At 42.4% G+C, this 13,389-nt stretch overlaps 1 protein-coding gene across 2 annotated transcripts in view; it reads left to right on the top strand.

Moving 5' to 3' along the window:
• Positions 1-13,389, top strand: part of HMCN1 (hemicentin 1) — a 177,761-nt gene that overhangs the window by 64,190 nt on the left and 100,182 nt on the right. For both annotated transcript variants that reach the window (XM_015636090.3, XM_015636087.3), the window contains exons 11-17: positions 1,787-2,062; positions 9,277-9,418; positions 9,815-9,942; positions 10,617-10,730; positions 11,368-11,526; positions 12,182-12,376; positions 13,093-13,191. In XM_015636090.3, the coding sequence (XP_015491576.1) occupies positions 1,787-2,062; positions 9,277-9,418; positions 9,815-9,942; positions 10,617-10,730; positions 11,368-11,526; positions 12,182-12,376; positions 13,093-13,191 (1,113 nt within the window). The remainder of the gene's footprint in view (positions 1-1,786; positions 2,063-9,276; positions 9,419-9,814; positions 9,943-10,616; positions 10,731-11,367; positions 11,527-12,181; positions 12,377-13,092; positions 13,192-13,389) is intronic.

The following is a 13,389-nucleotide window of genomic DNA, read 5'->3' as shown; positions in this document are numbered from 1 at the left end:
GGGCAGCATGGATAGGAGATAGCTTGCCCAGCAATGGTAGGTAAAGGCATCTGCCTCTGTGACGCAAGTAGAATTACGGGGCTCACAGCCTCAGCATATCTTGCTTTTCTGTCTTTTAAGGTATTAATTACAATCTGCCAAGTTCGACTGAGAGACACAGTGTCCTTGCTCTTTTCCATAATTGCCGTTTCCCATATCAGAGCCGATATATCAGTCCATTCTTGCACCGCAAAAAGCAGTGTGGGCACTGCAAATGCCCATGACAATTAGCCCATATAATGAGCATATCCAGGTCCTTTTCCTGGGCTGCTTCACCTCGTTTAACGAGGATGCCGAGAAGCAGTTTATCTGCCGCCGCAAATTCCACATCCATGCTGACGGCAACCCGCAAGGGGGAAGGTTGCGACCCTTCTACCACGCCCTTGCCTGCCTGGGACCCCCCCAGCAGCCTGAATTTCACGTCCTACCGCTCAGCATCTCACCACGCTCAGGCTGCCTATCCGGTGTCGATCCAAGCCCGCGACGTCTAACACCCAGATCCACTCCGCTGACTCCAAAGCCCCTCTGCCCGCAGGGGTGTCCCTGTTCGGGCGCCAGGTGTTGAAAGACCCCCGAGCTATTCACCAGTCTTCACAGAAGTAACTGTGAATGCTGTTTATTTCTATCTTTAGCACACCTTTTATAGGGTTTTACAGGGTCTGCAGGCAGAGCAAGCTACTATTGGCTAAGACACACAAGTTTACATATTTTCCCCTACACACAAGGATATTGTTTTGCTTTACTCTCTCTTCTGCAGGCAAGTTTCAAGGATTTTAGCCCTTAATATCACGACTTATTTCAAAGGCTGGTTTGCGCATACAGGCCTTTACTAATTTATAAAATACAGCAACATTCCTTCATGATTTTGCCAGCTGCCCCACACCCTAGCAGGAGCCTTGGGTTTGTGTCCTTACCAGCTGCACAGTCTGGGCTGGCCCCTCTGTGCAGTGATGCAGGTAACTTTTGGTGCCCTTCAGTCAGCATGAGGAGGAGTGGCTGTTGGCATTGTGTCTGCTGTCTGTCTGTCAGGGCTGTCTGCATACTGTGTTTATTGCCTCCCCTTATCTTATTTCATGAGGTCCTTAAAAAAATCAGAGTATGGATGCTTTTTCCATCCACATTTTTGTATAGAATCCATTATGAAAAGAACTCATGTTCTGTTGCTGTTAACTTGGTTCCATTGTTACAGCTGAAGAATTTCCTACTAATGTATTTTTTTCCATATACAACCTGTAAAACTCTACTGTGTAGCTCAAATGCCACCAGGTGGGGTCACACCTAGGCCAGAGATCAGACTTGGAGGCCTGTGGTGGTCCTGTCTCCCTCCTGTTGCTGTGACACTGATCTCTTGTTGGCTGTGCTCAAAGAACACAGAGCTGCCTCTTCTCATACAGGATGTAATTTTTCATCCTACAGTATGTGATAGTTTGGATCTAGACCAGGTGTGTCTGTGTGATGTGACCTCCTGGCAGGTAGCTCAGCATGAGAGAATAAGGCTGCAGCCCTGGGTTCTGTTCATGGCTTCAGAATGGGAGATGAAACCAAATATTAAAACAAAATTACTGAATAAGTAAATTAATGAAATTTAATATTTAACACCTAACCTATTAAATTAATAATTAAATATCAAAATATTACAATTTTTTTTGTTCTGTAGTGTGCCTAAAGTTGTTTATCGAGAATGTGCAAATGCTGAAAGGTTGTGAAATGCCAGATGTCTCTCACACCTTTCCTCTCCTTCCTGCAGAGCCCCCGCCTGTGCTCCAGGTGCCTGCTAACCTGACAGTGGTTCCTGGGGCCGTGGCGGTGCTGAGCTGCCTGGTGCTGAGTGCGGGGCCCTACAACCTGACCTGGCAGCGGCATGGGCGTGACGCGCGCCTGCAGGACCCACTGCGGCTCCGGGTCCTGGCCAACCTGTCCTTGGAGGTGAGGCCAGCCCGGCTGTCAGACACAGGCAGCTACAGCTGCACTGCTGCCAACGAGGGCGGATCTGCCACAGCTTCCGTCTTCCTCACTGTGCAAGGTAACGGTGGGATACCACGCCCACAGCTCAATTGGAAGGGCTCATTTGGAACAGGCTGCCCACAACCTTGGACAGGCCCATCCCTGGAAGTGTCTAAGGCTGAACAGAGCTTGGAGCAACCTGGGATAGTGGAAGGTGTCCCTACCCATGGCAGGGGGTGGAATGAGAGGGCCTTTAATATCCCTTTCAACCCAAACTGTTGTGTGATTTAATGAAAAATCAGTCAGAACTAAAAAAAAGGCAGCATGAGTAAGACCAAACAAATCTAGGTCTGGGCTGTTGCTGTACACCATAGAACAAATTTAAAAGAAAAAATATGGTATAAATGCAATAATTTGTATTGGAACAAATATTTTTAAAATTTTGAAGTACAGCAGAATTTTTGGGTTTTTTTTTCTATTTGTCTTGATTGTGTCAAGACCAAGAACCTTGGTTCTTTGGTGCCTGTCTGTGGGTGAGGAGAGACAGAACTCAAAATCTTATAGAAAGAAAATTATTCTGTCACTTTTAGGTGATTCCAACAGATTTCTGATTGTGGTGCTGCTAGGCCATGTTCTGTGCAGAGGGGGTACCTTCATTAATTAATTCTTCTGCTCTAATTCTAGTAATTTGTTAGCTAATGGAAAACTTAGAATTATTGAAAAAAGAAATTTTGAATGGAATAACTTGACCTAATGTGCTCCAAAACAGAGTTCAGAAGTGGAGCTGTAACACTTACTAAAGGGATCTTGTTTTTCCTATATTGGTTACCAAGGTAGAATTAGTAGGTGTGGGACCACTTGTGCAGGGCCTAGTACAAAATACAGCAGAATGAAGTGTGGTTTTTCAATGTCTGTTTGAATTACCCACAGATTGCTACAGTAGCGTTACAACTTAATTTCGAACTAACTTAAATTTTTCTAACCTAATTTTTTAACAAAACTGAAAGGAAAAAAGTAATGAAAAAACATCAACCCCCATGCATTTGGAAAACCTAGTTTTTAATTGTACAAAATTTTTCCATCAAGACACTCGTTCAAATGATGCCAAAGGCATCAAGAGAAGTGCGCCTCTCCCTCGTTCATGTCTTCCTGGGATTTGGGTTTTCCTCCCTAATGTCTGTGGCTCAGCTGGGAGCTTTAATACACTGTCCAAATGACTTCTGGTGTTTTTTTCTAGTAAAGCTAAAGATATTTTACTGCTGCCACAACAGAATATTGAGTTTCAAATCACTTATCTATGTAGAATGATTGTATCAAATACTTGGGAATTATTTTTTGGCTGGTCCTGGTAGTGCTAACAGCTTTCAAACGTGTTTGAGAGAACCCTCTTGGGCAGCTCAGTCTTAGCTGAGAGTCTGAGTCAAGTTTTCTTCCTTTTTTGTAAAGGATGCTTAGAACAGAATGAATACATAGGAAACACTAAGCTGCAGCTTAATTCAGCTTTCTGCAGTAGTGCCTGCCTCTTTTGTTTAGAAAAGTAATCTACTGCCAGCCTTCCCAATGGCTGCATGCAGGAGCTGAATGGTATCTGAAGGGTTTGCAAGTATTGCTAGTTGTGATCATTTTAATTTGCCTGGACAAAATGATTCCTGGGAGCACACAGTTTGTGGTGATTGTGAATGGGGCTGTGGCCAAGCCTCATCCCTAATGGGCTACAACAGGTAGGACAGGTGAACAGTATTGAAGGTAAAAAAATAAGGAGTGCCAAGGTGTATTGACCAATCACAGAAGTGTAGAGAGGACACACAGGTGGAATGCATGTAAGATGAGTATAAAAGATTGTACTGGAAAACAATAAAGTGCTGATGCTTGAAGCCTTCTTTGGTGTCAGTCATACCTCCACTGTTAGATTTCCATTAGATTTCTGAGGGTACTTAGTGTGTGATTGTCATGTCTAATTTGCAGTGCTTGTTAGGCCCTGGAATAGTTTTCAGAAAACATTCTTTTATTTGGCAGCAAAGTGTAAAGGATGTCTAGATGTTAGAGCTACAGCTTTATGGGCTTGTCATTATTAATATGCCAAAGAGGGAAATTTGAAGTCTTGTTAATTGATGCAGATGGGTCCATTGTTGTGTAGTTGTAAGTAATTCAGAACGTCAAATTAAATTCATCCTGAAACCCTTTATTATTGTTGGTCCAGCTCCATGTAGATCTTTGAGTTTCAGATCATAAGAGAATAAACACTGCTTTCATCCCTGTTTTCTTCCTGGGGGGGAGTTAAGGCAGAGAACAAATGCTGGTGGCTCTAAAAATAACCCAGCATCTACTTTTCCTGCTGAAGGGGGTTGCTGTAAACTCTTGTTTTGAAAGTGTTGGGTTTGATGCTGCTGTTTCTGAAAGGGAATGTTCATGCGTCTCCTGTGCCAGCAGCTGTGCAAATACAGCTTGGAGTCTTCATGGGGCTGACTTTGTGCCCCAGTTGTGTGCTCTCTGCTCAGGAGAACACACTGTCCCCAGCCTCTCACTGCTCCTCATGACCGGGATGCAGGTAGGGCAGGGCTTTGTGTGAGACTTGGGCCTCTCTGTAGGCTAGGGGTATTGCCCAGAGCAGTCTGAAGGGTCCTGGAATGCAGTTTGATAAATCCCAAGGACTCTTGATGCCCATTGAGTGCTAGGACTAAAAAGTATGTGCCCAAATTTGGAGTTGTGAAGTAGTGGCTATGTAGTGTGAGTTGCTCAAGTCCTCCCATCAAATTGGTCTTGTATGGAAAGAAATGAATTTGTGAGGGGATTCCTTACTTTTTCAGGTGCCTATAGGAGTATATTGCAGCTGTGTGAGGCTGGAGATTGGCCAAGAGTGTGAAACATAGGTGATTCTGTGCATTTTTCAGTATGTTTCTCAGTGATGACTGAAATTCCATGAACACTTAAACCTTTTCTTTCTGGTTTTGTTACAGCCTGGTAGCTGAAATATGAGTTTGGTATATGCATATTTTTTAGGCTCAATTAATGTAGCATATAGTGGAAGCTTGATGTTTTGTTTGTGGTGTTTTCACAGCTATATTTCAGTAATACTGATTGAGGGGGGAAATGTAGGAATTTGGGCCCTTTTTAAAAAATTGAAACAGTGTGCATGGTGGTACATCAATTTGTGGTGTCTTTTGTTTCCTTCCCCTTGAAGAATTTCAATGACACAATTAATCCTCAGAAATTTGGGTGTTGCTAAATATGATTTTATGGTAATCTTGGTTTTTCATGTGCTCTGGTGTAGAAGCAGACAAGGAAGGGATTATCTTGGTTATTGCAACTTTCTTTTCCCCATACAACACAGCTGTGTAATGAGGGGGAAGACCTTGGCTTTTTTTTAGATTGGATTAGTAGGGATGTTTTGAGTTAGTAATCTGGGCATGTGATGAATTCCAACATTGAGTTAACAAGCAGTGGAATGAGCATCCTGCTCAGGTGCATCTTCTTATCTGAATGTATAGCTGGAATAAAATCATAGATGCTTTAGTTACTGTTCTGTCTACACCATGGTGGGTTTCCTTCACTGTGCTGTTCAAAAATGTTCAAATGCCTGTCTGGTATCACCATCATTAGCTGAAAGGCACTTTCAACACCTGCTTGTTAAACAACACAGTGTCCAGCCATACCTACATGAAATAAACAGATTTATTATGTGTTCCACCTGCCCACATGAGAAATAAAGTGTCTGTTTGCCCTTGGGCATTGAAGAATTGTCATTGCTGTAGTAAGAGTTGTGCAAGTGCTGTTTGGCCAATCCCAAGGAGTGACAGGATTGCTGTCCTGCTCTCTTGAACAGTTGCCTTAGATGTGCAGTGGGGGAAAGCAGGCCCCTGTGCTGCCTGGGGGGCATTCACCTGGGGGACTGCTGGGGGCATTTCCCAGTGTCCAGAAATTGAATGCAGCTGAAAATAAAAAAATAGCCCAAGAGGCAGCATGTGTGACTTGGCTCAACAAAGCAACACTGATATTCAGGTACATCCCAGGCAGGAGCAGAAACTGGGTCTGAAGGAACACAGTGGGGCTTTCAGCATGAATGTACTAATATCTGGAAGAATTCCAGGGAAGAGATTGCCCAGATGGATGAAAGGAGAATTACCTTCTTGGCATAACTCTGAATTTTTTCTGCTCTTTTCTCTGAAAAGATACAATACAGGAATAAATATCCTGGTCTTTCAGATCTCTCTCTAACTGATGGTGGGAATATTGTTTATATAAGTCTGTGGATACACACTGTGATAATGGGCGGAAAGGAACTAGTTATACTGTTCTGCAATCTTTAAAAGCCGTGAAAATGGGGAAGGGAATAAAATTGAAGTATTACTGCTTCAGTTGCTTTTTCAAATTTAAAGTTAATTAAATGCAAGTGTCTGTGCTAAAGAATGAAACACAGTTTAGGGCCTTCTGTGCTTCTCTCTAGGCTCTTCTTTGGAGCTATCTGAGTCTTGGAGGAACCTGGTCTAGTGGAAGGTATCCCTGCACATGGCAGGGGATAGAGTAGATAATCTTTACGGTCCCTTCCAACTCAAACCGTTCTGTGATTGTTTCTTTACTTGCAACATGTGGGTGCCCCTCAGATGACTACCAGGACAAGGAATGCTAGACAGCTCACCCTGAACCTTGGTGGGGATGACAAGGGATTGGGAAGGGGATCACTGAGAATTTGGTAGCTAAGTAAGGCAACTGGCAAGTGAATAGGGCAAGATCACGTGTGAAGATGATACTACTTTTTCATTGGGTTCACTTAGTTGATGCCAGAAGAGCAGATGAATGTGACTGGCTGATTGATGTTGATGGCTTCTTTTTGTTTATCCCTCTTGAATGTTTTGATCTGTCTTTATGCTATACTACTTTGGTCTCAGCTTGATGTCCAAACATTGTCACAGATTTTCTGTTTATGTGCAACTTTTCTTCTGCGCATCTTTAATTTGGCTTGTGAATAAAAGCATAACATTGAATTGAATATTAATTAATAGAATCCTCAAATGGGCCATAAAGCCAATTTCATTCCATGGGCAGGGACACCTTCCACTATCCCAGGCTGCACCAAACCCCATCCAGTCTGGCCTTGGACACTTCCAGGGATCCAGGGACAGCCACAGCTTCTCTGGGCACTCTGTGCTAGGGCCTCCCCACCCTCACAGGGAACAGTTCTTTCCCAGTATCCCATCTGACCCTGCCATCTGGCAGTGGGAAGCCATTTCCTGTGTCCTGTCCCTCCAGGCCCTTGTCCCAAGTCCCTCTCCAGCTCTCCTGGAGTCCCTTTAGTCACTGGAAGGGCTTGAGGTCTCCCCTGGAGCCTTCTCTTCTCCAGGTGAACAACCCCCAGCTCTCCCAGCCTGGCTCTAGAGCAGAGGGACTCCAGTCCTGGGAGCATCTTTGTGGCCTCCTCTGGACTCACTCCATCAGCTCCATGTCCTTCTGATTTTGGAGACCAAGAGCTGGGGGCAGCTCTGCAGGTGGGGTTTCTTGAGAAGCTTTACACATGATCTGTGTTGTTTAAAAGGTTTAATTGTACAGCCTTGAGTGAGATGGGCACTGTAAGGAGCTTGTGCTTCTCCTTTCATCTACAAATCTTCACCTCTGAGGTACAGAGAACAGAGCAAAGAAAATTAAATGGACCTGACATATGAGAAAGCCCCTCTGTGTGCCTGCCTGGTCCCTGGCATTTGGGCAAGAAAATAAGATGGTTAATTGGTGGCAAATTGGGTTAGGGTTCCTTTTAGTCTCACTCATTTTAGTCAGTATCTTGATTATTACGGCTGTGTATATTAACTTTTTTCTAATAATTACAAATACAATACAAGTTAAAATTTCTTTTCTTTGCTCACCTAATATCATGTGAAAGTACTGGCATAGACAATAGTGTGTTGCCAAAGCATGATGTGTCATTACCATCAGAGCCAGTTTCCTAATCCCAACAGGAGAGGTGACCTTCCTATGACCAGAGCATGCACAATACCCCCAGCATCTCTTGGCAGGTTTTCAAACCAAATAAAAATAGCTGAGCCAGCTGTGCACATTTTGATTCACTTGGGGACAGTTCTGTAACGTGCAGCCATTTCTGGCCCCTTTCTGCCCACTTTTGCTGTGTGCTGGCTCTTACACACGCTGCTCCTTAGCAACCACTGAAGTGTGTCAAGTGTCGCCTAGGCCAGTGGGATGGGGTAATTTCTGCTGGAGCTTAGAATGAAGGGCTGTGCAGAGCAGCCCTAGATTTGAGGTACCTCTGAGTTACATGTGTTCAGTCTCTTGGACTTCCATGAACAGAAGAGTTGGGCTTAGGCTTTTGCGTGGTAGTTTGTCCAGGAATTCACATCAGTAGAGAGTGGTGAGCAAAAAGCCTGAAACCTGAAGATTGGTATTACTTATTTTATAGCAGCTAGTTTCATATCTCAACTAACTTTTTATCCATGGGTGTGGATCTTCTTGCCACTGTGAGACAAAGTCAGACACACCATAGAAAGTGTCTGTTGCCCAAGTGAACTGCTTTGATAATTTTTTACTGAGGAAATCTAAGGATTATGGAATCACGGAATGGTTTGTGCTGGAAACACCTTAAAGCCCATTCAGTGCCATCCTCTGCCCTGGGCAGGGACACTTTCCACTATCCCAGGTTGCTCCAGGCTCTGTCCAAGCTGGCCTTGGACACTTCCAGGGATGGGGAGTCCACAGCCTTTCTGAGTTAAAAATGAATTAATTCTACTGAGTTTGCAAATTGTTTTTCTAGTGAAAACACCCTGAAATCCATAACATCCTTTACAATTGTTAACACTGGAGGTCCACTTCCACTTGTACATCTGCACATATATTGTGGCGTTCATTCTTATCCCTCAGGTTACATTCTGACAATTGACCCACCTGAAGGTTTGTGGGCTTTAGTGTCCAGTAGTCCGAATAAATTTCATAGAATCACAGAATTGTGTGTGTTCAAAGGGAACACACACAAAAAAAAAGCTTAAAGCTCTTTTTGTTCTGACCCCTGCCATGGGCAGGGACACATTGCTTATTATCTGGTGTTTGTCAAAATTAGCTCTGTTGCTGCTTTTTAAACTCCCATCTCAGGAAGGCCAATACCTGAATTCTGACCTAATGCCTTTTACAAGGGTGGTTTGGTTTATGACTTTGATTGACAATGCCAGTGGAAGCAAGTGTACTCTGACCTTCATTGGGTTGCTTTCTCACCATGGAGCTATTTGAAAATGGGAATGAAGTCCTGTGTTTTCTAACAAGATGTTTTAAATTGCTGTTTTTCATTTCTTTTGGTAGAACCACCAAGGGTTGTCATTTCACCCAAGAACCAGACTTTTACAGAAGGTTCTGAAGTGTCCATCAGGTGTTCTGCCACAGGTTACCCAAAGCCAACAGTTGTGTGGACACTCAACGATATGTTTATCATTGGCTCCAGCAGGTGGGACTTGAAGTTGTCTCCATTTATTTTAATATCATATGTGAGAATGAAGTTTTGAGTAATGCCAAAATATTCCACTACTTCAACAGAAGTCTGTGAGTTTTATAAATAGCACCTCAATTTTTACTTTGATTACTCTTTAATTACAATTACTTCATCTCTAACAGAGGAACACTTTAGTTCTCTTCTTCTGTTTTTTTTTTACAAGATTAATTTATGTACTTTTCACAAAATGTAGTGCTTGATATAGTAGTACTAATAGTGTTTATCATGAAGAAAAAGAACTCAGAAACACCTATTTATAGACCATCTGCTCATGCTGCTGTGGCTGCTTGGAGTGTGGATATAACCATTGTTCTTTCTAATAATTTTGCTTGGTCCCCTCTGTGTTCCCAGGTACAGAATGACCCCAGAAGGTACCTTAATCATAAGAAAGGCAATTCCTGGAGATGCAGGTATTTATGGTTGTTTGGCAAGTAACTCAGCTGGGACAGAGAAACAGACATCCACCCTCACATACATTGGTAAGTGAGAAACACAATGTAGTAAAATTTTACAAAACAAACTAATTCATCATCAGGGAGGAGGAATTGTTAAAATTAGTAGAGCCCTGTAGAACATGCTGGGAGAAATTTCAAAAACTTCAGAAAACATGTTGAACAGCTCACAAATGTCCCTTTTGTTTTCTGTTCAAACCTAAGTAGTATTGTTAGGTAGTATTTGGAGCTTGATGCTCTTTCTAAAAAGAAAGCTTTTTAGGTTAAAAAAATCCCTAGAATAGGGTTTTTCTATGGGATGGACTGGGTAACCTGAGAGAGTCTTTGTAAAAGAAATCATGTTTCTGTATCAAAATACTGTGTTAAAATATTGATAGCAGAGTATTAAACTGTTCTATGACCAACATGTGGCTGGAGGAGGAGAATGACTCTTCATGTTTGTACTTTCTGCATGCTTAAACTTTTCTGATTTTTTTCCTTATATTTCCTGTACAGTCTGCATATGATTCAAGTGCTCTGGACCAGACTTTACTTTTCCTTGTTTCCCAGTGTTTATCTTTCACTTTCAAGTCTGTTTGCCTCTTAATGCTAACATTCTTCCATATAACAATAGAAAATTAGAGTTTTTCATGGTTTATATCTTAAAAATTACCTATACTTTGGGTGAAGAGCTAATTTTTTCTTGTCTTGTTTCTTTTTAGAGGGCCCAACATTGACCGTAGTTCAGAGTGAAATTCTGGTTGGTCTTGGAGCCACAACTGTTATGGAGTGTAAAACAACTGGAATCCCACCCCCCCAAGTGAAGTGGTTTAAAGGTGTGCTCATTGCTTGGTGATTGAGTCATTTATTTAGCAGCAATATTTAGAACAGTGATCTGGAAGTGACTGCATTTCTCTAAAGACCATTATGTTGTATTCAACCAGTGACGTGTGAAATTCTTTAAATCTAGAAGAAATGACATTGACCTTTAGCACATACATTCCTGCTTCTATTTAAATGTGGTGAATTTGCACACTGTAGCATAGTTAATAATAGTAAAACAAAGATGAGCCTCCTGCCTGCTTAAGTAAGGTTCATTCTTTCAGAAAATGTTTAGCTTTATGCTACAACAACCACAAAATATTTTTCTGTAGCCTTTATTGTTATGTTTTTGTGTAGCCTCTAATTAGTGAAGGAGAAATACAGCCTGACACACTGTCCTAATGCTGATCTCTGCCCAGAGGTACTTAGGTTTGTGTTTGCCTTGTGGAACCAATAAATAAAAAAGGATGTATTTAATGTAGTAATAAACTTTTCCTCTCAGTTGAGTGGGAGTCGGAGTTCTCATCTGCTGAATTCCTACAGCTGTGTTATGAACTAACTCAAACTTGAACATTGTTTTATTTGGATAATTTTGATAAATATAGGTATATATTTGATATAAACACATTGCCTTTTTCTATCTGGACTTAGGTGACTTGGAGTTGAGGGCATCAGCATTTCTCATTATTGATATTCACCGGGGTCTTTTGAAGATCCAGGAAACACAAGACCTGGATGCTGGTGACTACACGTGTGTGGCCACCAATGAGGCAGGGAGGGCTGCTGGCAAGATAACTCTGGATGTTGGCTGTAAGTAGTTAAAACCTGCATGGGGCACATTCAGACTGCAGTTTCTATACTGGTCATGGAGTGGTGCCTTGGCTCCCCAGACCTTTCTTACAGATCTCTGTGTGTGCTGGGAACACCTTCTGGTGGTGTTGGCTAAGCAGTTTTTCTTGTCCTATTTGGACTCCAGCTTGGAATCACAGAATGGTTTGCATTGGAAGGGACCTTAAAGCCCATCTGTTTCCAGCCTGGTCTTTCTTCTTTTTTGAAGCATAAAAGCTATGGGGGAGAAAGAGAGGCACAGGAGGAGGAAGCTGTTCAAACCTCAACCTTACAAAATTCTCAGATAGAGAATTAATTACACAAACTGGAATTACTATGTGAGATTATTGTAATTTAGCCCTTCCTCTCTTCATTTCCTAATTTTTTCCATCTGCCTGTGGTCTGACACAATGCATCCTGTTAAATGTTCCTGTCTGGCACGTCTGCTTTCTGAATGAATGGCACTGTTTGCAGAAGACAAGGGATTTAGCAACGCTGATACTTAAGGTGCTTCTAGAGTTGGGAATGTTAGAAGAAAACCTGTGCACAGTGGGATGTAAATTGAGATCACTGGTGGTGTTAGAGAATGGGATTGTTGTGTTACAATGCTCACTTTCTGCGTGTGCTCTCTCCCCAGCTCCCCCTGTTTTCACACAGGAGCCAGGTGATGAATCCGCAGATCTGGGCTCCAATGTGACGCTTCTGTGCTATGTGCAGGGCTACCCTGAGCCCAGGGTCACGTGGAGGAGGCTGGATGGGGCTCCCCTCTTCTCCCGGCCCTTCACACTCAGCTCCAGCAGCCAGCTCAGGACAGGCGCACTGGCCATCCAGAGTAGGTAGACTCAACCTTAAAAGAGCAGAATTCCACGAGGAACTAAGACATTGCAAGGGATTTAACTTGCTACATGACTTTATTAAATTAACTATGTAAAAAGACTGATTTTTATCACAGATTGTATTTGTGATGCTGTGACATTATTGCTGTTTGACATGCAGTTCATTTTGCTGTGAACTTGTGAATTCAATTGTGTTTGGTCATTGGCTTCACTCTTCTTCGTGCAAATTATTATATCTTTGTTAAAATAAATGTGGGCTATGGTCTCTGATCCTGAGAAGCCATGAATTTTCTTTTTTGGTGGGGTTTGTTTTGTTTTGTTGGGCATTTTTGTGGGTGGGGGTTTTTTTTGTTTGTTTTGGTTTGGTTTTTTTTTGTAGAAAATTGGTTCTAAACTCTGTTTTAAATCTGTCCTAATTTGGGTAATAATCAAAAACTTTGCAAGTGGCTTTGTGATTTTGATTATTTTTGAGTATTTCAATCACTCCTATGCTAAGTAATATTAATCTGTTTTCTTAATTAGCATTTAATTCCTTTCTATATTTTCATTGCTTCTGTACTTGGTGACTGATGGAAAGAATGCTTGGTTTGAAACTGAGTGTTTGAAGGTGGGAGAGACAAGGACATGGTTGTCCATGTGTGGGGTGGGGGGGGAAGACTGTTCATTCTGCATCATTTCAGATGATGCAGTCAGCTCTTTTTTCCCCCTGTAGATCTGTGGGTCAGTGATGAAGGGACTTATATCTGTGAAGCTGAGAACCAGTTTGGAAGGATTCAGTCCCGGCCAGCCACAGTCACAGTGACAGGACTGGGTAAGAGCAGTGCATGGCAGTAGGAGCTGCTGGTGTTTGGGCAGCAAACAGGATGCCTGGGGGTTATGTCCATATATCCTGACCTATCTGTGTGCTGTATTTGTGCCATCCATACAAACTGAATTAGAAAACATTTACATGGAACATTGTAATTGAGTTCAGTGGATTTAGTTTGTTAGGATATTTTTTTGACTGGTT

Source organism: Parus major, chromosome 8 (assembly GCF_001522545.3).
Source record: "Parus major isolate Abel chromosome 8, Parus_major1.1, whole genome shotgun sequence".
In the NCBI taxonomy this organism is placed as follows: Eukaryota; Metazoa; Chordata; class Aves; order Passeriformes; family Paridae; genus Parus; species Parus major.
Note: the sequence above shows the minus strand (reverse complement) of the source record. Positions and strands in the feature narration are given on the sequence as shown.